This window comes from Platichthys flesus, chromosome 15 (assembly GCF_949316205.1).
Source record: "Platichthys flesus chromosome 15, fPlaFle2.1, whole genome shotgun sequence".
Lineage (NCBI taxonomy): Eukaryota > Metazoa > Chordata > Actinopteri > Pleuronectiformes > Pleuronectidae > Platichthys > Platichthys flesus.
In genome coordinates, this window is record NC_084959.1 from 15568345 (window position 1) to 15591834 (window position 23490).

The 23490-nt window shown below is 41.5% G+C and overlaps 2 protein-coding genes across 5 annotated transcripts; both read left to right on the plus strand.

Moving 5' to 3' along the window:
* The first annotated feature begins 1354 nt into the window (after nt 1-1354).
* On the plus strand, nt 1355-13593 carry gab3 (GRB2 associated binding protein 3). 4 transcript variants are annotated; one of them, XM_062406859.1, is made up of 10 exons: nt 1355-1552; nt 4565-4865; nt 7509-7653; nt 7749-8206; nt 8299-8348; nt 9198-9438; nt 9704-9794; nt 10257-10335; nt 11358-11471; nt 11964-13593. In XM_062406859.1, the coding sequence occupies exons 1-10, from the start codon at nt 1394-1396 to the stop codon at nt 12099-12101; spliced, it is 1776 nt and encodes a 591-aa protein (XP_062262843.1). In that variant the 5' UTR covers nt 1355-1393; the 3' UTR covers nt 12102-13593. The 4 variants fall into 4 exon arrangements, with proteins under 4 accessions (XP_062262843.1, XP_062262845.1, XP_062262844.1 ...); XM_062406861.1 differs by having other exon boundaries at nt 1356-1552; nt 9201-9438; XM_062406860.1 differs by having other exon boundaries at nt 1360-1552; nt 11967-13593.
* A 1107-nt stretch (nt 13594-14700) lies between these two features.
* Nucleotides 14701-20052, plus strand: amer1 (APC membrane recruitment protein 1). The gene is made up of 2 exons (XM_062406472.1): nt 14701-15089; nt 16292-20052. The coding sequence occupies exon 2, from the start codon at nt 16400-16402 to the stop codon at nt 19484-19486; it is 3087 nt and encodes a 1028-aa protein (XP_062262456.1). The 5' UTR covers nt 14701-15089; nt 16292-16399; the 3' UTR covers nt 19487-20052.
* The last annotated feature ends 3438 nt before the right edge of the window (nt 20053-23490 follow it).

Below are 23490 nucleotides of genomic sequence, written 5' to 3' on the forward strand. Positions count from 1 at the left end.
TTTAAATGTGTTATAAATGTAATGCACTATAATGTTTAGTACCTCCCTGGGTACTCACTGAGAAATGATTCATGAAATATACCCAGTCCTAACGTTATAGATTAGGGCCTTAATGTCGTCCCCTGGTGGTTACTCGAGAAAACCTCATTAAGGGTGACACGTGGTGTTTGTAGTATTTATTATTGACTGCGATCAACCGCAGAATGCACATTTTAAAATATCACAGTGATTTTTCTTCTGCAGTTAAATTCAAAGCACCTCATCTGTCAAAAATTGCCATCTGAGAACTGTAGACGATTTGTGTGATGCCAACGCTTTTACGGTCAAGAGGAAGTCATGAGTTCTCTTTTCTCAAAACAATGAAAGAAAGGGTTGATAACTGACATTATTTTGTGTTTATTCCCTTAGATTCAATTTAGGGACTGATAATGATGTTATATGATCTACATATATATTGCATTTATAGTCCATGCATCCTTGCAAGGTCTATCCCTTGATTGGCCTTTATCCAGAAGTGTAAAAACAGCACATAGAAAGATATAGAAATAAGATAACAAATAATGCATTGATCCCCTGAGCAGAGAATGGATCAAAGAGGAGTGTTAAAAAAAAATGAAATCATCCTGAGTTACTGAAACCCTGAGAGAAACCACGTTATGGTTTAACAATGTTAAAACCACTTCTTCTTTCTTTGGAGTTCGCAAACCTCATCGGGCAAATAAATTCAACAGAAAGGGGAAGATACACTTGTACCTCAAGACAAGATCTTTTAACAGCGTATGACTCTGTGCGGAAAAATGTATACCTCACATGCAGTGGAGTGACATGTGCACTTGAAATTCCTTGATCATTATTTCTTCCTTGTTTTGTTTCACTGGCGTCTTTGTCCCTGAGATAACAGACACCTGTGGCCGAGGCTCAGCAGCTCCCAGGAACAGGTTCCAGCCAAAGACAATTTCTTGGCTGTAATTCATGACAGCCCCTCCCTTACACGTTCACTTATGTGTGTGCGTGTGTAGGAATCACACACAAAGGGTTTTGCTCTTCTTCTGTGGATACTGCAGAGCCTATGTGCAGATACTTCAGAAGAAGAAAAAATGACAGACGACAGTTTACCTTAAGGATACAGATTTCCATCCCAGCCCGTGCATGTTATAGAGGCCTCAAACCTGTCAAACATCATTATATGTTTTTTCTTCCCCACAGGCAAACCACTCCATCTGCTTGCCCCTGAGCTCTTTGGGAAAATAAACACTTAATTCTGTCTCTGTCTCCCTCCCCTTCTCTCTCTCTCTCTCCCTCTCTCTCTCTCTCCCCCTCTCTCTCTCTTTCAGTGTGATCAATTTCTTGACTTCCTCCTTTTGGAGTGGCTGGGCTGAGCAGAACACAGGATATGCTTCGCAGTGCTCTCAGTTTCGCAGCAGCAGCAGCAGCAGCAGCAGCAGCCGCCGTCGTGAGGACGACACGCTTTGCTGTCAAGATGAGTGCCGGGGATGTGGTCTGCACCGGCTGGCTCATTAAATCCCCCCCAGAGAAGAAACTAAAGAGATTTGTGAGTAGGAGTGCACACCGGACACTTGCGTATGTCCTCTATGGGAATGCCAGGCTGTGCTGCTGTGCCTTGTGTGTGTGTCTGTGTATCTGTGTGTGTGTGTGTGTGTGTGTATATATGTGTGTGTCTGTGTGTGTGTGTGTGTGTGTGTCTGTGTGTGTGTGTGTGTATTTATTAGGATGAGGGAATAAGGACACAACGGCTTCCATGCTTTTGTTAAACTGAGCTGTTATTCAGCCTCCTTCATGTCGTCTTCCTCATTTCTATTTAAAACACCTCACCGCTGGGTTGTGGAGACTCTTCATACTTATTAACGCGCAAATATTATGATAAAAAAGACAATATGTCACAAGCTGCAAATGTATTTCAGGCAGACATGGAAAGAACTCTTTACAGTAAGTATATATAATTGCTTACATGGACAGTATACAGCCCTCACTGTTTCATGGTTGTCGGGGTCATGTGATAATGTCGGCCACTCACTCTGCTCTACTCTACTCTGTGTGTGTGTGTGTGTGTGTGTGTGTGTGTGTGTGTGTGTGTGTGTGTGTGCATGATTGTGTGATGACCGTGTGTATTGTGAAACATGGAAAGCAGTGTCAGCAGCAGCAGTCAGACACTTCAGACCTATAAGCAGAAATAGTCCGCCTCTGTGGTGGCTGTTTGCACTTCCCCTGTGCAAACACGGGTGGAGGAGACCTGTTTATCAACACCATTGCAGAGAAAAGGATGGGGTGGGTGGGGGGGCGCGTATGTGATGATGGGGTTTTCGGGGGCTTGGTGCGGGAAATAGAAACTTGTTCTCACACACCATGCAGATCTTTTTAATCGCAGAGGACAACGTAAAGGAAGGTCTTTTTATACCGTTGTAACGACTTGGACATGATCTGACTGAATATTCAAATGTCAGCTGCAGGGCACGTGTCATTGTGGCAATTTCAGCTATCCTGGTCAAATGTTTCTCGCCCATGAAATGCAATGAAACTAGAAAAATGAATTAATCTAGTGTTAGTTTAGTATGTGGCTCGCTGACTTTGGTTTCAGCTGCTTTATTGTCCTTTAGCGGTCAACCGTATCCACACGCTCCATACCCTGAGCTGAAACAACAGCCATGGTCCCGTTCTCCAACAACATTGCATTTCCACTCACTGCCAGGACAAATGTAAATTTAACGGTCATCTGCTGTGACCTTTCCACAACAGTGGCTGGCGGAGTTGGCGCTTGAAAACAAGTGCTTACATATTGAGCTCTACACTACACACTGATATGTCAGTTTCTCCCATGATGCTGGGAGGTAACAGAAGTATTGCCTTGCGCATCCACTGTGAGTGATAACTGTTTTTCTTGTGTTTTTTTGCCTTTTATTTCATTCATTGAATTCATACAAACTGATGTTGTTGGCTATTTTGACACACAATATCTCACATTCAGCATTTTCGATATTATAAGTAAAAAATTTGTGAGAGTGGATATTGACATCAATCTACACATGTGCAGGCTGTTTTTAGTAGAAAACATTAAGGCAGGCCACGCATTGAATATTCATTATTTTCAAATGACTAGTGAACTTCTGAAGCGGCTGATTATTAAAAAGTAAAATTCTATGTCAGGGCCCTGGTTTGCTGGTTCACTGTTTATTGGGACATTTGAATAGAAAAAAAGACATCATCTATTTTGAAAGTATAACCCATGCTTTAAGGATTTCATTATTCAAAATGTTTGTTTAGTTTCATAGTATTGTACATATTAAATAATATGTTTACTTTATAATGATATTAGCTTTATTTATAAAGCACCCTGTAAAACAGCCAAAGTGCTTCTCAAATCACAGACAGCAGATGAAATAAAACATTTTATTAAAGTAGTGGCGAAAAGCAATCAAGTGAAAGCCACTTAGTTAACATACATCAGTTTGAGCATGAAAGTTTGTGTTTGACCTTGAAAAGTTTTCAAAAAATTCTTAAGATCAATTTACAAGAATTTTCCACCACGTTGCATCTTCCGTTGCATCTGAGTTTTTCTCAGTTTTTCAAAGCTTCCTATTTAAACCACATGATGACAATAAACAAAACTTAATCTGCTGAGGAAGAGCGCACGATAAAATATGGGAGATTTTCTGGTTTGCTCTGTATTTACTTGCCTTGATTTATGTTTCTGAAAGAACAGAAGCTACAGCCATTCAGCTTCAACATTCACAATTTACATTAGATGCACCTGTTGATATAAATAGCTTATTTCTCAAACTTTTCATGCTCGAATCATCTCATGGATCTGACTGGTTACGGTTTCCTCTTAAAACCCGGCGATGCTGTTGTCAGAAAGCCTGTCTAACCATTTCCTGGTATGAACACAGAAATTACCAACTGACTTGTGCAGGGGCAGATTAACCACAGGCAGGGAGAAAACCACAAGTGTTGTGTTGTTAAGTGTCACAGCACAGAAGTTTTGGGAGAGGTCACACACATGTGGAAATGATATTTACAACCAAACTTCCCTCCTGACTACTATGAATTATTTTTAATCAAGAATATAAATGTTTTAATTTGTCACCAATATGACTCTGTGGGGGCTCAGCCATTACATACTGAATGCAGATCTTTGCAGCTTTACACTGTAAATACCACCCAACAGTTTCTGTGTCGGGATTTCATTAAGTAGATGGTATAAAGAGGTGGAGTAAGTGAACACCTCTTTCGTTCATGTTAGACATTTTCTTCTAAACACAGTGAACTTCCTCTTCTCTACACTTCTGGGAAACGAAATGTTGAGGTTCCGCTTACTGACCGTATCTAAAGCCACAAAAACGCAGTTAAAAGTTGCTAAGTTAGCTGATGTGAGCAGGAGCTGTGATCTAATTCTCATGACTGCTCATGACTAATTGCAGTCAGGGATGGGGCGGGGGGGGGGGAGAAGCAGTGCTGCTATGTTTACTGAAGCACTGCGCTGAAAATGAATGATTTGATCCTCTTAGTTGAAACTAACTCCAGGATGAACTGCTCCTGTCTCCCTCAGGCGTGGAGGAAGCGCTGGTTCGTGCTCCGCAGAGGTCGCATGAGTGGTAATCCCGATGTGCTGGAGTACTTCCAGAGTAAGAACTCCAAGAAGCCGATCCGCACCATTGACCTGAAGGAGTGTGAGGTGGAGATGCTGACCGGGCAACTCAGGGTAAAGAGAGACTTCAACGGGAAGCACCTCTTTGTGGTGAAGACCTCATCGCGCATCTTTTACCTCGTGGCCAAAACTGAGGAGGAGATGAACAGCTGGATCAGCAACATCAGTCGAATCTGCCAGTTTGGGAACCTGGAGGATGCAGGTGAATATGCGGGATGGTCAAGATGATCTGCACGTCCCTGTACACATCTGTCTCAGTGAAGATCACAAAGTTAAAGGGTAGATTGACTTTTCGGGTCCAGTAGAAACGGTTATTACACAACAGGAAGTGGAGAAGTAAAGCTCAAACTTTAATTTGAGGTCAGAACGTTCATTTTGAGCCATGTGGTGTTTATGAAAGCATCACAGACTAAACATTAGGTGGATTTTCCTTTGCAGATAACTCACATGGTTGCGCGAGACTATGGTGTGTTTCCAAATTCTTTCTCACTCGGGTGGTATAAATACATTTCCTTTTCACTAGTCTTTCACTTGAGTAAAGTTTCTAATATCTCTGTACGGCATAACCTGGGAAATTATTAAAATTGAATGCCATTGCCAGATATTTTTTATTTTTTATCAGAAGATTCCCTGCAGCTATAAATAGGGGATTATTATTATGTCGGGTGTGATCCTACAAGAGATCCTCTGATGAAGACTCACTCCTCTAATAAATCACTTTCTGTCTTTGCTTCCAAGTCTGAGTGAATCTATCTGATCTCTGGAGCAACAAGAATGTTGTTTTACAAAGTTAAAAGCACTCTCGAATAAATTGTAGGGAGGAACATTAACCGCAATCAAATCTGAGGGATCCATGCTGGTTGAAGTAGCAGCTGTGCAGTGCTGTGCAACACTGTTTCTAAAACAATGTGAGACAAAACATATCTGCTCCTCAACAACACAAACCGTATCTGTTTAGATATTTAACATTAGATATATCCAATCCAGTTTTACTTTGTTTGTATTGTGCTAAACCACACAATGTATATTATTTCAATATATTTTACATTGCATTAATTCTGTCTCTGTTCTTAATTTTACATTGCTGGGTTGAGACCTGTCAGTATTATGGAGAGAAAACCAACAGTTCTGAGCAAACACTTGATGACAACAGGAAGAAACCTCCAACAGAACCAGAATCAGTGTGAGCAGCCATATGCCTCCACTAGACGAGTATGTTAATATTCCAACAATAGTTTTTTCCCCTAGAATGGAAATTAACTCATATGATATATCCAGAACATGCTCTGGAGCTGAATACCATATCATCTTTTCTAAGCTGACTTTTTATTTGTATATATATATATATATATATATATTAGCTCCGCCAATGGGTGTTTTCTTTTACATTTTCATTGAGAATAATTCATGTAACTTTAGATTTTAAGGATCTAACTTTGTGGTATTCTCTCTACTGAGTGCCATTACATTTAAATCTAGCTTTTGCCTTTATAAAGTTCCCTATTCTTTACTTTTCTCTATATATCTACACTTGTTCTGCTGCCACATGATCACTCAACAATCTGGTCTCCGGAGGATCTTATTTTGACCTTTTGCTGTTAGGGGGATATACTGTGAGGAGACTGTTAGAGTTCTGTTAGAGCATTGTCATCTGTGTGAAGGAGATAGAGCAACAGCACCAAGTTGCTGATATGCTGCCTCGCATGTTTCTATAAAGCAGTAGTTGTGAGACTGTATTGTATTCCACATGCTGAAGTCTGTGACCCAGATTGTCGCTGTAGGTTTTTAAAGCGTTCTAGAATAAAGTTAGGTTGCATTAATAAAGACTTTTCAGAGAAAGTAGGACAGCAGCAGTAGATCCCACCTGGATTGCAAAACAGTTCTTTGAAATGGCACCTCATATTTAATGCAAAGGGAAATTAAAGATTGGTCTGCCACCACAAGATAGCACGGACATCTATTAAGGAAAGCAAATGTTTTATGTGAGCATGCAAATACTTTTGGATGCCCCCCCCACACACACACACACATTCACACACACACATGGATCTGAAGGCACGGCCTTGACTCAGCGGCCTTGGGTGAAATGGAATGAAACGAATTTCTGAGCGAGAGCCAACCAGACGAAAAGACTGAAGATAGTATAAACAAATGAGGACACAGGGCTGGTGTGTCTGCTTTCAGTGTGTCTGCAAAAAACATTCAAACTCACCTGCTCCATGTACAGCATGTTGAGACTTTGACTACAGGCTTAGAGAGACGTGCACCAGTGGTATGGTTTGCATATTGGACGTTGGTGTTATCTTATCACGGCACATCCTTGTCCTGTGATGTAGCTGATCGCAGCATTTTTTACGAAACTGCAAAAGTGAGCTGCTGTTATTGAGCGGCGGCAAGTGAAGAGCAGCTAGAGGACTCAGTCCACAGAATCCTGAAGCTGCTCCACGGCTGCTGCACAAGATGCCGATCTGTTTTTTTTGTCGAAGTTCAGTAACAGAACCTCAACCTGGAGAATCAGTTGTTGTTATCGCTGCAGTTTTCACGACAATGCCTGTTGTCATGAACATGATTTTGTCAATAGTGTCACTTACATCGATGAGTCCCAGCTGTCCCTACATCAGAGCACCGGTCACATGTTTATTCAGAGTCCATAAATACTGAACATCTTACATGTCCAAATTGTACCAAATCCGACCCTGTACTTCATTGGGCCCTTAACAATTCACAAGCCATGTGTGAAAGCATAAAGATGATTGATTCTGGATATATACAAGCCACAGTCAGACAGAGATTTCTGGAATTAGTAGATAGATGACTTGTGACCATCTCCACTTGTTCTCCACAGAGAGCTCAGAGGAAGGCTTTCCTCACACCCCCACCTCACCTGATGGCTCTGACCGAGCATCCGTGTCAAGCCAACTCGATTTTGGTCATCCCCTGGACTACCTCTTACTATCGCAGTGTGGGACAGGGAGTGCAAGCACCAGCAGGTATGTACAATCTGTAAAACCAACAACAAAGGTGGAATTATGGGAAAAGTTCTCATTTAACAAATGCAACGTTTTCATTCTCCCCATATCTGTAGACACAACAGCTTTTCAAACTCGGACATCTCCCTGGAGCAGAAGTCGTCAGACGATGCTGTCAAGGACATCGTCCCCTCACCGCTCTACACTGATTCCTCTCCCTGCAGCTCTCATCCCAGCCACAGCCCGTCTCTCTTCCCCCATGGAGGGCTGATCAACCCTCCTTTTAGTGCTCCATTCATCTCCATGGCTTTACCTTCCTCGTCGAACTCTCCGCTACATCACTGCGCCGCCAGTGTCTTCCAGTTTGACCGGCCGTATTCTTCTCCATCGTTGGAGGCAACAAGTGACAGACACACACCTCCTCCGCTGCCACCCAAGCCTAATCACGTGCCAGAGCAGCTGAGTGATGAAGGGGCTCAGAAGCCGAGAGCGATGAGTGTGCGGCACATCTCGAGGCACGCTGCATTATTTCCCCGGAGGACCTCCTTGTCGAGCTTGGACCAATTAAGATTTGGTAAACCCTTCACAGTACACATAGTACAGAAGCTACAAAATCTGCATCCATTGGAATTAAACATAATCCATATCATTGTTTTATTTTTTTAGGAGATGCTGATAGCAGGTTGATGAGGAACAGGAGGCAGAGTCTCAATTTGGTAAGAAAGATCTTGTTGAGAAGAATCAGACCCATGCCAAAGATGTGAAAGTGATATTCATTTCTTCATGGGATTCTTGGATACAAAGCCAATAACTATTTCACAAAAGTCCAACTATGAGCCACCTTGGGATCTACCCACAGACTGTATATAAAGATGAACAAGGTGCTTTTAAAGTCACTTGGTGTCAGAGTCTGAGCTGTACAGATCGCGGTGTGGAGCTGCAGTGTAGATACATGTGCTAGACCAATCATGAGCCAGTGTCAGCTGTCAATTATGAATCACTTTAAAGCCAAACTTACCAGAAAAATGGTGCTTGAACAAATAGCTGTCTGATAAGACATGACAAAAAACATCTTTGACAATAATGTATTGTGAGATGTACTTTTACTTTTTAGTCAAAGTAGGGCAATTAAGATGATTTGGCATTTCGTCCATCTTTATATACAGTGTATAGCAGTGTAACAATTTAGGGGCCACATCCTGTGTCGGCTGAATTCGTAGACCAATTGCGTCACAGTGACTAGACTGTCCCAATTCAAAGACTCAGGCAAATGTATTCTTCCAAACCTGAGCAACGGAGGCTCCACCCGATGGATCCTTCCCAGGCCAACGTATCCCAAGATTCATTGTGCTTAAGTGACTGATTGTTTTCCAAAGAGGTGGAGCTACCTTAAGCATCCAAAGTGCTAGTGTAATTTTTCTAAAATGTACAAATAAAGAAATAAATATGTATAGATTGTTTCTTGATATATAAAATGAAAATTACACAATATAGATTTGCTAATACAATTGTTCCACGTTGCAACATAGTGGACCTGCCTGATCTCCGGCTCCTTTGTCTTTCAGCAGCCTTCTTTAAACACCACACTGGCTCAAAGTTTCCGGGATGAGTCATATGTTCCCATGACTTCTCCTCCTCCCACCGTTGAATGTGACGGTTACATCCCAATGAGCCCAAGGACGTTCAGCTTCGTCGACACAAACTGCAGTGTTGAGTCCTCCGCAGCCGGCGGCTCACTTATGTGTCAACCGGGAGATCTCGCTCCTCCTCCCGTTCACCGACACCTCAAGCCTCGTTTGAGGAGAGGTGAGAGCTGATACATTTCTGGTATTTTGTGAAAACTGATTATTTAATCTTTGATCTTAAATCTTAAAATGAATGAAAATGATGATAGCTTTGATTCACGTGCACACGCTCCCACGCTGTTACATATTCCCAAATGGAAAATGTCAGTGCAGTATTAGACATGCAGACCTATCTTCTCACGATCATCTTTAGTTCTCGTCCAAAACAAACCCATCTGTGGCACATCAGAGAATTGTATCAATTTATGAACTTTATTTGTTCACAGTTCGACCCCCACCTCTTGACCTGAGAGGCCTTTCTACCATCACCGAATGTCCCACTCACCTTCCTCTGAGCAGAATGACGACTGCATCATGGTGAGAGGAAACCTTTTCCTAGGAGTCTTTTGCTCTTAATGTAATACATTAACATGATCAATAAAAAGTGTGAGCATTCTAAAATAAGCAAATAAAGCCCTTTCCTTCTTTTAGAAAATATAGATGTGATTTAATTTCACATCACAATTCACATCTTCAACTGGTACAAACAAATAATAAAGACCTTTCTGCTGCTGGGTTAACAAGCATTTATTATGTTTCGAAATACTATCGAAAGTAGATTTCGATGTTGTCTAGAGACCATCAGCTGGGAGAAATAGCTGGTGCCGGTGTTGTTTGGCTGACAGGAAGACTTCATTAAAACCTTTGCCTCATGAAAATTCGACTATAATTTACCTTGGTTATACGTAAATATGCTTACTCAGCAAAAAGATCATGTTTCTCCATCGCTTCTTCATTGCTGGTTTCTAATCTGATGTGGATTCTCTGTTTTTTGTGCAGCTGCAGCTTTTCAGTGAACTGTTTACTTCCTGACAGACAACTTGAGAATGGGGACAGTGCGAGAGATGGAGACACAATGGTAACATTTCTATTCCCACTGCTGTAGACCAATTTTACACAATACACACAACATTCACAACGAAGGCCACTTTATGTTTTGGATAGACTTCATCATGTTATTTTAATAATGCCATCAACTTCCCCTCCCTATCAGAGATTAAAAGAGAACTATATTGTACATTTTTCAGAACTTAGAGCAATTGAGATTTATTTATCTGTTTCGTTTAATGCACTGGAAAGATGTTATGTAACATGAACTGATTTGACTTTCATGATATCAAGAGCAGCTGGATTTAACTATATCTAGATATTGGTCCGCTAAAGTGGTGTCCTTTCACGCCTCTGAAAATTCCAGATTTTAAATCAAGAACCATCAATTATTCCCTGGATATTTGGTAAAACTGTTATTTTAAAGGAAGAGAAAAACCCTGCATCCTTCCCTTTGTCAGGATCTATCTTATTGGGTCCGGTCTCGTCTTTTTACCGGTTTTGTAGGAATCAGCTATTTCGCAACCCTGCTGACAAAAAAAACATTTTTTTCCTGTAAAAGGAGACGTTGCCTGGTGATAAAATAAAACACTGGCCTTTAAACTCTATGGAAATCTATGTAGGGTACTTATATAATATCAACATAATTCTTATAATTGTGTGACACTCAGTGGGTGGAGAAGGTGCTCGGGGCACAGTTAAGACTTTGTGAAAAGGGATTTCATGTTTCTAAAGTTTGCTGATCAGCGAGCATTTGTAACAGTGTGAAGTTGTACAAGGCTTGTCTTGATAATGGTGCTTATATTTGGGGCAATTTCCTGGTATAAAGTTTATAGAAAAACACATTAGTCATGTGTCATCGAGCCTGACTCTCCTTCCGAGTTTCCTCGACAGTTTAAGGCCAACATTTATTCAGACTGTGATGAGGTCCTGCCAGCTTTGTAACAGTTCATAATTTACAGAGAGGCTTTTAGAATAGCAAGTATCTAAGACCCAGCTTTCTGGGACCAATAATTATTTAATCAGATCTTCATCTGTTTCTTTCTCTGACAGGAGTCAAGGCTCCATCTCACATGCGATGCAGCCTGTCAACCGTGGGCGAAAAAATCCAACCTTGACTATTTGTCCCTGGATTTCAATTCTGCATCCCCCTCTCCAGTACAGAAGGTTTGTAACATTCTAATAAATAACAGAAATTAACCATTTTGCAAATGAAGCCTCTGAAGACACACCAGCGGCGTTTCTTTGTAACCCACACCAGTTAAATACTACAAGCTATGGTTTCAAGCACAGGGTGTCAAACAGAGGAAACCACTGTCTGAGGTGGTGATAGAGAGCCCCTATTACCACAGATTAATGATCATTGACATTGTAAAAGTAAAAGCAGACCATACTCAGTAGATTAATATCATTATAATCACAAGTTAATATTAGCTCCACTGACCCATATCTATTAAACTATTCAAATCAGTCCTTATTCTAAAAAAAATGTAACTATCTGCAATACACGTGATGTCATGTTGAAGCATCTGAAGCAACTATGCAACTTTTGTGGCGCTAAAAATGTTATATATTTTGCAGAACATTACAGTGAGAAATGCATGATCCATGATTTCTAAATCAAGATGTCTTCTGATCTTTCTCCCTCTATATGACCAGCAGAAGCCTTTTCTGCCTGATGACTACAGAGTGGATTACGTGCAGGTGGATGAGAAGAAGACCCAAGCACTGCAAAACACCAAAATGGAGTGGACAGATGTCCGGCAGTCAAAGACATCAATTGAAAATACACTGTAGCAAAAAACAAAAACACTGGGTTGCAGGAAGATAACCAATCACACCAGCAAAGAGGACATATGCGAAGAGGACCAACAACTTACTGTAAAAGCACTTTGTGAAACAGCATTAACATTAAAATGTACAGGTGTAAATAGAGAAAGGTCAGAGGCTTGTTTGCGCAGATAAAAACACAGAATTGCACTGAGAAGCCTGAGTTCATTCTCGGTTGTTTTTTACTGTAAATGCTCCCTGATCATGCACTGTCCTTTTTACCATGGCCTAAGGTTTTACCAACATTTTAAAAGGTCATCACATTGCTTCATTGTAAAAAAATAGTTTTCTGTAAATATATTGTATAATTGTAGCTGTACAGAAGAATATATTTTCATGACCAAATGTTTATTTTAATGTTTCTCTCCTTATTTATGTATCGTGAACCAAAATTATCAATGTTGAGCCTAAACCTCCTCAGACCTGGAAGGTAGAGTGTCAACATGACTATTTCTCAACATCTATTTCTTCAAGCAGCTGTTGGCGATATGTGTTTTTTACCCAAATAGGACACATTCAAAACATTGGGAATATCGAACCTCTACATTTTCAAAGGGAAGAATTTCCCTTTTAAACAATCTAAAAAAATTGTTGTTATCATGTATTACTTAAAAGTTTGTATGTCCACAAATAGCCCATAGGTACTTGTCATGGATTGTTCTTTAACAATAATGAGTATAATAACTGGACCTGTGGCAGGTATTAAAGGGCCCTCGCACCTTGGTGGCAGTGGTTGAGTAACACGCTGAGGCTGCTACGCCCACTGAGAAATATTCAGGGGGGATGTTAGAGCGTGTCCCTGCATCTATCGGGATCCTACTGCAGAATGCTTCTAATTATGTCTCACAATTCAGCTATAAGGTCTGGAGTCACCTTTGAAAATGACGAATGTGACGTTTGAACCAGAAGGACTACTTCCTGTTTCCAGTCGGTGGTGCTGTTGAGTCATTTTGCCTCACCTGCCCAAGATTGTCCTTGGGGTTTGTTTATGTAGTGATTCATCATACAAGTCAAGTTTGAGGCAGATTAGAAGATGTGCAATGACGTTACAACCACTTTTGCGTCATTGCCGGTTAATATAGGCCTAAATGAATAGTTCACCCAAAAATGAAAGTTCACTCATTATCTACTCACCACTATGCAGGGGTGGATGTTTGAGTCCTGTAAGGGAAATATAACATGTGACCACATATGATCATGTTTGCATCTCATACAATGTAACCTTGATCATGCTGTATCCTGAACTACTGAATGAATCTTGGCCGGACTGGTTTAACTAGGCATTGTTGTTTTCATGTGATCAGAAGATCCCAACCTTTGACTTTGTAAAAACTCCAACCAGAGTGGGCAGGGTTAGCCAAATGTATAAAGACAAAGAACTGTTTCCCATCGGTGTCTATATTACAAACTAACCTTTGTGGTATGCACCATGCTCTGAGCATTAAAATGTGTGACAATACTGTAAGAGAATTGTGTCTCGTTTCCTCGTTGTTAAGGTGGGATTGTAGAAATTGCCACGACAGTCCACAAAACATTTCTGGAATCTCAGAAGTAAACCTTGTCCTTATCATTTACACCATGTTTTTATCCTAAATGTCGGCTGATATCTTCCTTAGTGCATTCATAGACCCTCGGACCCTCCATCGTAAATCCGCTAGCATCGCCACTTGCGACTTTTAGGTATAAAACATGGTGTAGATGACCTTGTTTCAAGTTGAATATGAATGTCGGGCCTTTGGACACATGGAAGACACCACACGAGCAGTATGGCGGCATGTTGGGTTTTATGCTCACTTTATTACGTCTGAAGAAAAGGTCACCAATGACTTCAATTGTATTTGATTCTGCTGTAACAAAGTTTTCCTCCTGAAACTCCAGAAGTGATTTGTGAACGCAACACTTCACCCACACCCCCATCTGCATAGTGGTGAATAGATAATAAGTAATTTTTCATTTATCAAGGGAACTATCCCTTTAACGTATGTAAACATTTTAAAATTAGCAAAAATAAATGGCTGAACTCCTGTTGGGTTTGTGATATGGGTCCTCTAGATTTTTTGTATTTCTGGGCATGATACATTTGCCCAATGATTTGAATGCACTTTAGCAAATCGTGCCGTAAGGAGCTGCACCTCAGGGGGCATTATCGGGTCAACTGGTCAATTGGGTGTCAAATGGGAAGAAATATGTAAGTGCTAAGGCCCTAATAATAATGATAATCATCTTTATTTATAAAGCACTGTTAATGGCATAAAGTAAAGCTCAATGTTTTTTAAATAAAACAGAACCACAGAAGCTCACCAAAGAGAACATCTAAATATTGTGTTTTCTCAGTATTAAAAATGTTAACTATATAATACACTAATTGTTATATCAGGGGTTTGGCTACAGTAAGAATAAATAATACATGAATACAGTTATCAACATATCTAAATTCATTTCGTTTGATTAAAATGTGGAGATTAAATTTAGAGAGACATTTTTTTTATATATTTTTGCGGGGGAATAAATCCCTTATAAATGACACGCTACACACGTGTTGCGTCACTATCATGCGCCGAGAGGAGAGTGTGGAGGTGTGGAGATGAAGTCGTCATCCAGCTCTTAAACATTGGGCTATAGGCTCTTTGGGCTTCATGTGAGCATCTCCTGTATAAATCCTCACGCGTGTGTGGACTGGACACACAGATCCAGAACCGGTGGACCCGACTGACCCACATCTCGGTCTCAACCTGCAGGAGATGTCCCCGATGAGTGAGTGGAGCATTAGCTGCTAACAGCTAAAAGCTAAAAACTGTAGCCGTGTCTGGTCCGAGCCTCTCCGGGGCCCCGGTCCACCAGCAGCCGTAACCCAGTAGTACCACAGAGTCAAAGACCGAGCCCTGGGAGGCGGGCTGGTCCTTTACGTGTAGACACTACCAGTAGCTCGGTGCTAGGAGATGCTAGCTGTGGGTGGTAAGTTTGTTTACTCTCTGGCTCGGTTAGCTAACCTGATTTCGTTTGTTTGTGCTAATGGGGCTTGTATTTCGGGTTTAAAGGGTGAGCTCAGTCTCAGACTTGCTCTGTTAACCTTGGTGAACTGTTAAGTTTATTGTGAACGAACATCATCGATCGAGGTCTAAGCCTTCAGCTGTAGCACAGTCCGATCTTTAAATCACTGGTTAGACCTCAGTTTGTGTGTATCCTTCATCTGCACGTTTAGCTACACATTAAGGTTGTATGCATTGGCTGATTCTGTCCAAACATGCAGTCTATACTTCTAAACTTTTCATTAAACAAAAACGCTGCTATTTAAAACTAAGCAGATAGATATGGGTGTATGTATAGTGGTGTGTGTAAATGCAACATATGACAACAAATATAAAAGTTGTAAGTACTGAACTAAGATTCTCAGGCCTGGAGAGTTTTTACCTGCTGATGTAAAAGAGTTTAAGATACGTTAATTGGTCTGTAGCTTTGTGATCATGGTTTTAAATTATATGGCTGTTCTACAAAACAATCTGTCTGATCTCAAAAGAGGTAAACAGAATAACACAGATATAAACGATGTAAAAGACACAAAGCAGGCCACAGCAGAGCTTTGCACCAGGACATGTTGTTAGAAAGACCCAACAAAACAATTTACACACAAAAAGGACAGTGAGATTAGAAAGCAAGTCAGACAACTAGGATCAAGGCATACAGATATGAATGCACTCGGCGTGTCAAGTGCAAATCTGTGTTCACCAAACTAGATCAAGCCATACAGATGTGGATATGACCCATAGGACAAGCATAGGCTCGTTTATTTGTTTCGGAACAAGACATTACAATAATGTTCCTAATCAACATTTGAGAAAATGACCTGAGTAAGCCAAGAGGCACATTTTCATCAATAGTTACTTTGCGGGGTGTCTAATAAGAAAGTTAATTATAACTATAAATGTAAATGCATTGTGACTCTGGGAATAACTTTTTACATCACAATATACATTTAGAGGAAACAAGTAAAATAGATATAGGCTACAATGATGCATATGACACAAGTAGGTATATTGGACATTACAAATACCACTCCACTGTTGAATTCAGGAAGGGATCCTGATCTGTGTTTACACCATATGAATGTAGCCAATTTAAAGAGATGATTGATTTTGGTAAACTTTTTCTTAATACAGGTCTCATATCGGATGGAGAAGAAATTCACGACAATCATCCCACTGGCTGATCTTGAAAATTCAGCTACTATGCCTTCTGTTGGACTGCTTCTTTAAAAAGTGGTAGCCATGGCTTCTTGCAAGGTAGACAAGCTACCCGGTGACATCAAGGACTTTGCCACAGTCTCCGAATCACTTTCGCGATGTAGCCGCGGTGACATCACAGAGGAGCTTCATTCAGACATGCTGAATGCTGCAGTGAAGTCTCAAAAACCTGGAAAATTCAGGACTGCCCTGACGTTTTTCGGAGTGCGTAGAAATATCTGTATTTTACCCAGTTTTTTTGGAGGACGGAGTAAAAATCAGAACAAGGGCTCCTCTAAGAAAGGAATCACCAAAAGCAAAACGCACGATGGGCTGAGTAAGGTGTGTCACGATGACTGCCTGAGTGGAAAGTACTGCTCAGCTGGAGACACTGAATACCACAGCCAGAGGGACTCTTCAGGAGAGCTCAACACGTGCTGTCACAATGAATGTAGCCACCCCACTGCTGACCAGAAGTCACTGACACTCGGTCGACAGAGGAAAGGTTTGAGGAGTCTTTTTAACAGCTTTAAGCATCACAGAAACCACAGAAATGGGGAGGTGGATAAAACCGAAATGATTGCAATGTCTACTCCCCGCTGCAAGAGGGAGGTGCCTGTTGTCCATGATAACGCCAACGAGTATGTCACAGAGTGCCTGGGATCTGAACCGGATGTGCCTGATTTTGAAGATGTCATACGCGAAGTTTCCATTGGTGCTGAGTGTAGCGGTGCCGTCACGGTTGCACTAGAGAAGAGTGTAGAGCAAGATAGCCCAGAGGTTGAGCTCGATGATCAGATGTGTGATGTTCAAATGGAGGAGATGGATTCGATGGCTGTGGTTTCCAGTGATTGTAAGGAGACTTCTCGGGGACACAACGAGCCTCGCCTAAAAGTCCAGACGAAGTCAGAACCTGCCTTGAAGTCCGAAGCGCCCACTGGCTCATCGGATCAACTAAACTTGATGTTTGGAGACGTTGCATCATTGAAGAGCTTCGACTCACTCACAGGCTGCGGGGACATTATTGCAGATCAGGAAGAAGACAGCATGTCGGAGAGCACAGTTTCAGGAGAGAGGAGCCGGAATGGAGGGAAGAGGGCCTCCTGCTATCTTACATATCAGGGTGGCGGTGAAGAAATGGCCTCACCTGAAGATTTGGATGAAGAGTGTCTTCAAGACTTCTGGGGAAATAAGGGTTTAGAAAAAATCTGCTGCGCTTGCAACGAAGACCACACAGATATGACTGAGCTGACGAGTTCTCACAATATGGACTTATTGAACAGTAACAGCGCACAGCAAGCCAGCGGCATGGACACTTCTTCATTGGCTGATGTGTTGACTCCGCAAAGTGAGCATCAAGAATCAGTTCCAACCAGTGATGAGGGCTACTATGATTCAACGACCCCGGGGCCAGAGGAAGGTCAAGAAAAAGCTGACAGACTGCAGACAGACAGATTACCCAGGGACAGTTACAGCGGAGATGCCCTCTACGAACTTTTTGCACCCGATGAGAGCCTCATCAGTCCACATTATGAGAGCAAATCAAAGCTTCCCGGTTCAAAACAGTGCGAGTATTTAAGTGAGCCAGTCGACGTGACGGATTCAGTCTTTGTTCCAGACATGGATCGATTACAAATGGGCGCTGAACGGTATGAAGTTCACAGTTTTCATGAGAGCAGTAAATCCTCAGAGTTGACACAAAACATGGTTGGGCGGCAGGAAATCAGCTTGAATAAAGACTGTAGTTTGAATTCAAAGCTACAAGCGTCAGGCGGCAGGCACAATATAGAAGCCAATGTGTTTGATGAGAAAGGAAATACACTGGTTTCAGCTGAAAAAAGAACAAAATCCATCAAAGCAGACTGTGAGCAAAGGCACAGCAGCGTATCGTTTGGCAGCACATCTGACCCCGACTTTGAAACATTCTGTGAACCCAAAGAGCAGCATCTTGAGGAAAACAAGCCTGTGGCTCTGCCGTACAAAAGCATCAGCTCCCAGTCTCTGGATTCCATCAACGATTTGGACGATGGGCAAACTGTGTGTTTCTCACAAGCACTCGTTGACTACACAAAAAACTCTCAGATGCTGGGCAACTTGCACAACAGCGTGGATGATATGCAGACGAACACTGCCTTCACTCCCAACATGGAGGCCCTACCCACCATAGTCACGTTTGATGTAGTGGATATGCACAACGAGGGTGAGTACGACGAGCAGATTCACATGGAGCTGGAGGAGGACCTTTCATCGCCCTATCAGGACTTTGAAGAAAGCTACCTTCAAAAAGACGCTTTTGCAGAGTTCGACTATCAAATGTTAGACCTGTACGAACAGAACCTGATCAGTAACACATGGGCTGTTGCTAGTCTCCCACGGCACCTAGGCCTTACAAGAGTCAGCCAGTCCATGGCTAATCCGCTGTCTCTAGACAGGAAAAGTAGATCTCTAGACACAGAGGGCCTTGAGTTGAAAATGCCCGACTCACATGGAGAGGAAAGAGACACTATTGTTTCTTGCCAGCAGACTGAAAAGGAGCCTAGAAGAGACTCCTCACCACATTACAAAAAGAATGTACATGTGTCTGCATCAGATGTTAAAGACTGTAGCAGCATTATGGCCTTATCATGGCAAACAAGGTCAGAAGTGGCTCCGAGCCTTCCTCTGACAGACGGGGAAATTACTGAAGTACAGAGCGTTAGTCAAGCCCACGTTAAGCATAAACAATTTTCCTCTTCGTCCAGCAGGGATTTTCCTGACGGTAAAGTACAGCGGCCTTGCTCCAATGTGTCAGACAGAGCGTCCGGTGGTATAATTTCGCAGAGAACAGAGCTGTACAACAGACAGTGTCACCATCCTCTGCAATCGGACTCCTGTTTACCTCACAGCACCTTTGTTTATCCTGTAATGGTGGAGGAGTTATCAGAGGATATCGATGGTGAGCTTTTCTGTAAAGCAGCCAGTAATTTGCAGTCCTACAGGCAGTGTGGTAAAAGCAGAGCAGGGGCTCATAGGGAGGGAATGCGTCGTGCAGGGAGTCAGCTAAACGCAGGTGGGTCTAGAGATGAACTGGCCGCCCTCAGTGAAACCTCAGTGCCCCGTGGCTTGCATCAAACTCCCAGAGCCGACCTTTGATTGAACGGCTTTTACTCATTCCGTTAATATCCCATGTGTATGTGCCAATGAGTGCTTTTATGTTACATCCAAAGGAGTAACGGTTGCTTCATTTTTACAACTGATTCCTAGTTGCAAACTGTGATAGACGGGACACCAATTTGAATTTTTACTTCGTCTGTGCCATCGTGCTGCGTCAACTACAGCGCTGTCGAGGGAAAGTCAAACGGGATTTTCTTCACTTGCACAGTAACGGTAGTTTGCTTCACACAGATCATACCTGCAGTTGACTGCAGGATACTAGAAGGGATTATTTATTTTTTTGCATTTTTAAATGGTCACAGATTCATCTCATCAAACTGTTTTTAATAATATTAAGAGACAGTTTTTTTTACATGTAGCCTCCAGGTCTGAGGTACACGTTGCTTACAAAGCTATTCATTAGCCCCGGTTTCCATAGCACAGGCAGCTGCCTCTAAACACATGTAAAGTATGCGTTTGCTTTAAGTGCCAGCTGATGTTTGTGTTTACTGCTTTTTTTCATGGCCTCTCTTTGCTGCAGTAACGCCGGGTTCACACCGGACGCGGAAGCGTCATGACATGTGTCTTTCTTGGTGTTGTCTTTATACAACATGTTCCGAGGATCATACAACTCACTGTACTTCTCCACTTCAGTTATTAATTTAATGTCATCCATGCTGAAGAACTTCTCCGCTGTTTGCTCCGTTAAATGTCGGGCGTTGAGGGTAAATAACGTATTCTCCACTCAAGCCTATGTGGAGAATACGTAGCCCCCCCCCTCTCTCTCTTTTTATCTTTATGACTGCTTGGGTGGCTGTAGTGGAGGATTGGCGCTGCGCTTACGCCTCGCTTTGGCGTCGCTTCCGCGTCCGGTGTGAACCCGGCGTTAGGCGTATGTTGGCTCGTCTAAATTCAATGTCATTAGCTGTTTTCTATAATTTCGAGGTAGATTGATTTTAGGAAACAAAAGAGTATCACAGAGGGGAACATCTTAATTTACAGGGAGCAGTCCCTCAATCCACTATAGGCCTTCTTCACAACAGACAGTGTTGCAATTCAGAGCAGATCCCTTTTCAGACCTGAACCCAGAGTTTGTCTATTACATAGTGAGCAGTGGTCACCAACCTTTTCAAGCCCAAGATCACTTTTTAATTCTTAACGTATGCTGAGATCTACCACCCGATATCTTCCAAAAAACCCACTTAGGAGGGTCATATTTATTAATTGAGCAATTCCTGTAAAAGGTTGAATGTAAGAAAGGCAGTTATGCAACTATCCTTTTCACATTAGTATCACTTCACATTTACAGCATCTGTTCAATGCACAATATTTAGCTTCTCAGTTCAACAATATGATCTGCAGAGTAGCTGCTACTGCAACACAATGTTTTTAAATAGGCTATGTCTTGAATATGGCCATAAATATGATTACTTCCTTGTATCAAAGTAGTCCTGTGTACTCCAATAAATACAAGTACAACACAGTAAGAAGCTGTGCATCGTTCACTCCTGCAACCCTTTTTATAGGGCCGATATTGTTTGAAATACATCAAAGTTTCTGTTTGAGTCCAGAGGTTATGTTTTATTTCTACTTCATTGGCCGACTGTCGTGTTAAAACTTGATCAGGTCAGTGTAACTTACCGTTCAGGAACATCCTGTTGTAACCGACTGTAAATATTTGGCTGGTCCTCTGTAGATGAATTCAAACATACCAACGTGACTTTCAGCTGCATATAACATCGTAAATGCAAGAAATTGAAATCGGTGATAGGGCTAAAACGAAGAGGTGTAAGATGTGGGCTCTTTAAAAAACAAATAATGGACGGGAATTCAACAGATAAACATTAAAACTCAGGGGAAATGTAATTTTTCTCTGTTTGTTCTTCTGTGAACCACAATATTTGTCTTTTACCACAAAAGTACTTCAAAAATGAAAAGAACTCCAGCCTTTCACTTTCTGAATCCATTAATTTGTTCTAACAGGGCTCTGATGTTATCGCAAGACCAGAAGGTGCACCACTTCATAGATAGAGTCCCGACATGTAGTTTAGTACATAATCATGACTGTCGAGATCGGCCAGTCGATTGCGATCGACAGGTCGGCGACCACTGATTAGAGAGATTGCAGCAAGAGATTGTCCGGGTCAGACATGATCACAACCAAAGGAAAATGATTTGAACATTAAGGCGAGGGTTGGCGCCCATGGATGTGTTACAAGCTGAGCATTTAGGAGGCAGGACTTAACATGTGGCTCAGACGGTAGAGGTCGTCCACAAATCAGAAGGTTGGTACTTCAATCTTCCAAAGTGTCCTTGCGCAAGATACTGAGCCCCAGATTGCCCCTGACGGCTGTGCCGCCAGAGTGTATTAGATGAAATGCTGCATTTATTAACTATGAATGTGTGAATTAGAGACTGTGACTTGTAGCTCTGTGAGTGGTCGTTAGGACAAATTTGCCGCGGAACTTCACGTGTGTTTTGTTTACAGCACATCGACACCGGCATCGGCTCTCAAGACATCTTTGTCTGTGTCTTCTACATGTATGGCTCCTCTTTTCATCTGAAGATATTCGTTTTATTTTTTCCATTGCTTTGCATTCGTCGTATGTTACAAATGTCAACAACATGCCCACCTGCTGTCACTCATATTTTACCAGGGGGGCTGGTGGGAACATTTCTGGAGAAAATAACTGTACATTCTCAAATATGGTCTGAGAGCAGCTTAGTAATGGGCCAGGTGTCTCTTATAGGACACTACTTATCATCATCATTTATACCTATGATTTTCCTACTGTGACTCGTCAAAATGCCTGCCTTTTAAAAGGCAGTTAGACAACATGCATCTTAATATCATTGTATTTGGCGAAAACTCAAAATATCGAATAGGAAATGTACAGGTAGACTGGGATCTCATTTACATACTGAAGACAGTTTTGCAAGTCAAAGCCACCACTTGTCGAGGCACATGTCCACATACATGTACTCTGTGTATGATGTGCTTCACATCTAGGAAACAGCTTGGAAACTTGTCTATAAAATGGTAAAATCAAAACTAGGAGAAGAAAAAGCTAACCGTAATTAGTAGTCTCTTAAGTTATTGTGCGGGTTCCGGCCTGACGAGCCAGTCTGGCCTTAACATGACTGCGTTTTTTCTTTGGTGCCGGTTTCCACCTGTAAAGGGCAAATTTCTTATTTTAAGGATGCAATCCCTTCACGTGTTACTGTAAGCTAATGGAATGAAAAATCTGTTTGGTTTTGTTGAAATGTTATGCTAAAATATAAGCTGGTATTCTCACCTTGTATACTTTTCTTTTTTGTTGTGATTGTAAATGTTTTGATTGGTCGGAGGTTAAACTGTCAGATGATGTAGTTTTTTATGGTGTAATATTGAACAAATGTAGTTATATTCTCAACTATTTGTACACTGTAACATTGTATTTAGACTGGTTATTACAAATGGCAATATTCTCTTTGTTTGAGTTCTCTCTTTTTTTTATTATGTTCTTTTTATTGTCTGAAAGTTACATTCATGTTACATCACAGGATTCTTCTGGAAAGTGTGTTAGAGTTTTGTCAGAGTAGAACACTGCCTTACACAAAAATAAACATGTCAAGACAGCATTTCTGTTTTCATTTTATCTCACTTGCTCCTGCTTAGTGGCATGATGAAGTTTAACATTTCTGCCAGAGGCAATGAGGCCAAAGGCAGGGAAAACATGACACAATAATAGTCTGATCTTTGGCTTGTAATTGAAAACTGGTGTGCATTCTTTGGGGGAACGAAAGTTCTAAAAAGCTGAAACTTGAATTTTAAAAAGGGTGAATCTTTAATTTGAGTGTGTGTTGACTGAAGTTCAGCAAGGAGCTGACTTATTTACAGACCATCAGTTTCAAAGTTTCAGAGCTGAAAGAAGTGTTGCTGTTTTGAAGAAGGAAAACTTGAATAAAAATATTATAAACAGAGAGAGGCTTTTTTTCAACTTAATAAAACATGGCTACAAATC

What these genes read in the sequence shown, in the direction of transcription:
- gab3 (XM_062406859.1), top strand. Translation starts at nt 1,394, where the DNA reads ATGCTTCGCAGTGCTCTCAGTTTCGCAGCAGCAGCAGCAGCAGCAGCA. An exon ending in CTTGGACCAATTAAGATTTG is followed by an intron (nt 8,207 to 8,298) that starts GTAAACCCTTCA and finishes TTATTTTTTTAG; the next exon opens with GAGATGCTGATAGCAGGTTG. An exon ending in AGAATGACGACTGCATCATG is followed by an intron (nt 9,795 to 10,256) that starts GTGAGAGGAAAC and finishes TTTTTTGTGCAG; the next exon opens with CTGCAGCTTTTCAGTGAACT.
- amer1 (XM_062406472.1), top strand. Translation starts at nt 16,400, where the DNA reads ATGGCTTCTTGCAAGGTAGACAAGCTACCCGGTGACATCAAGGACTTT.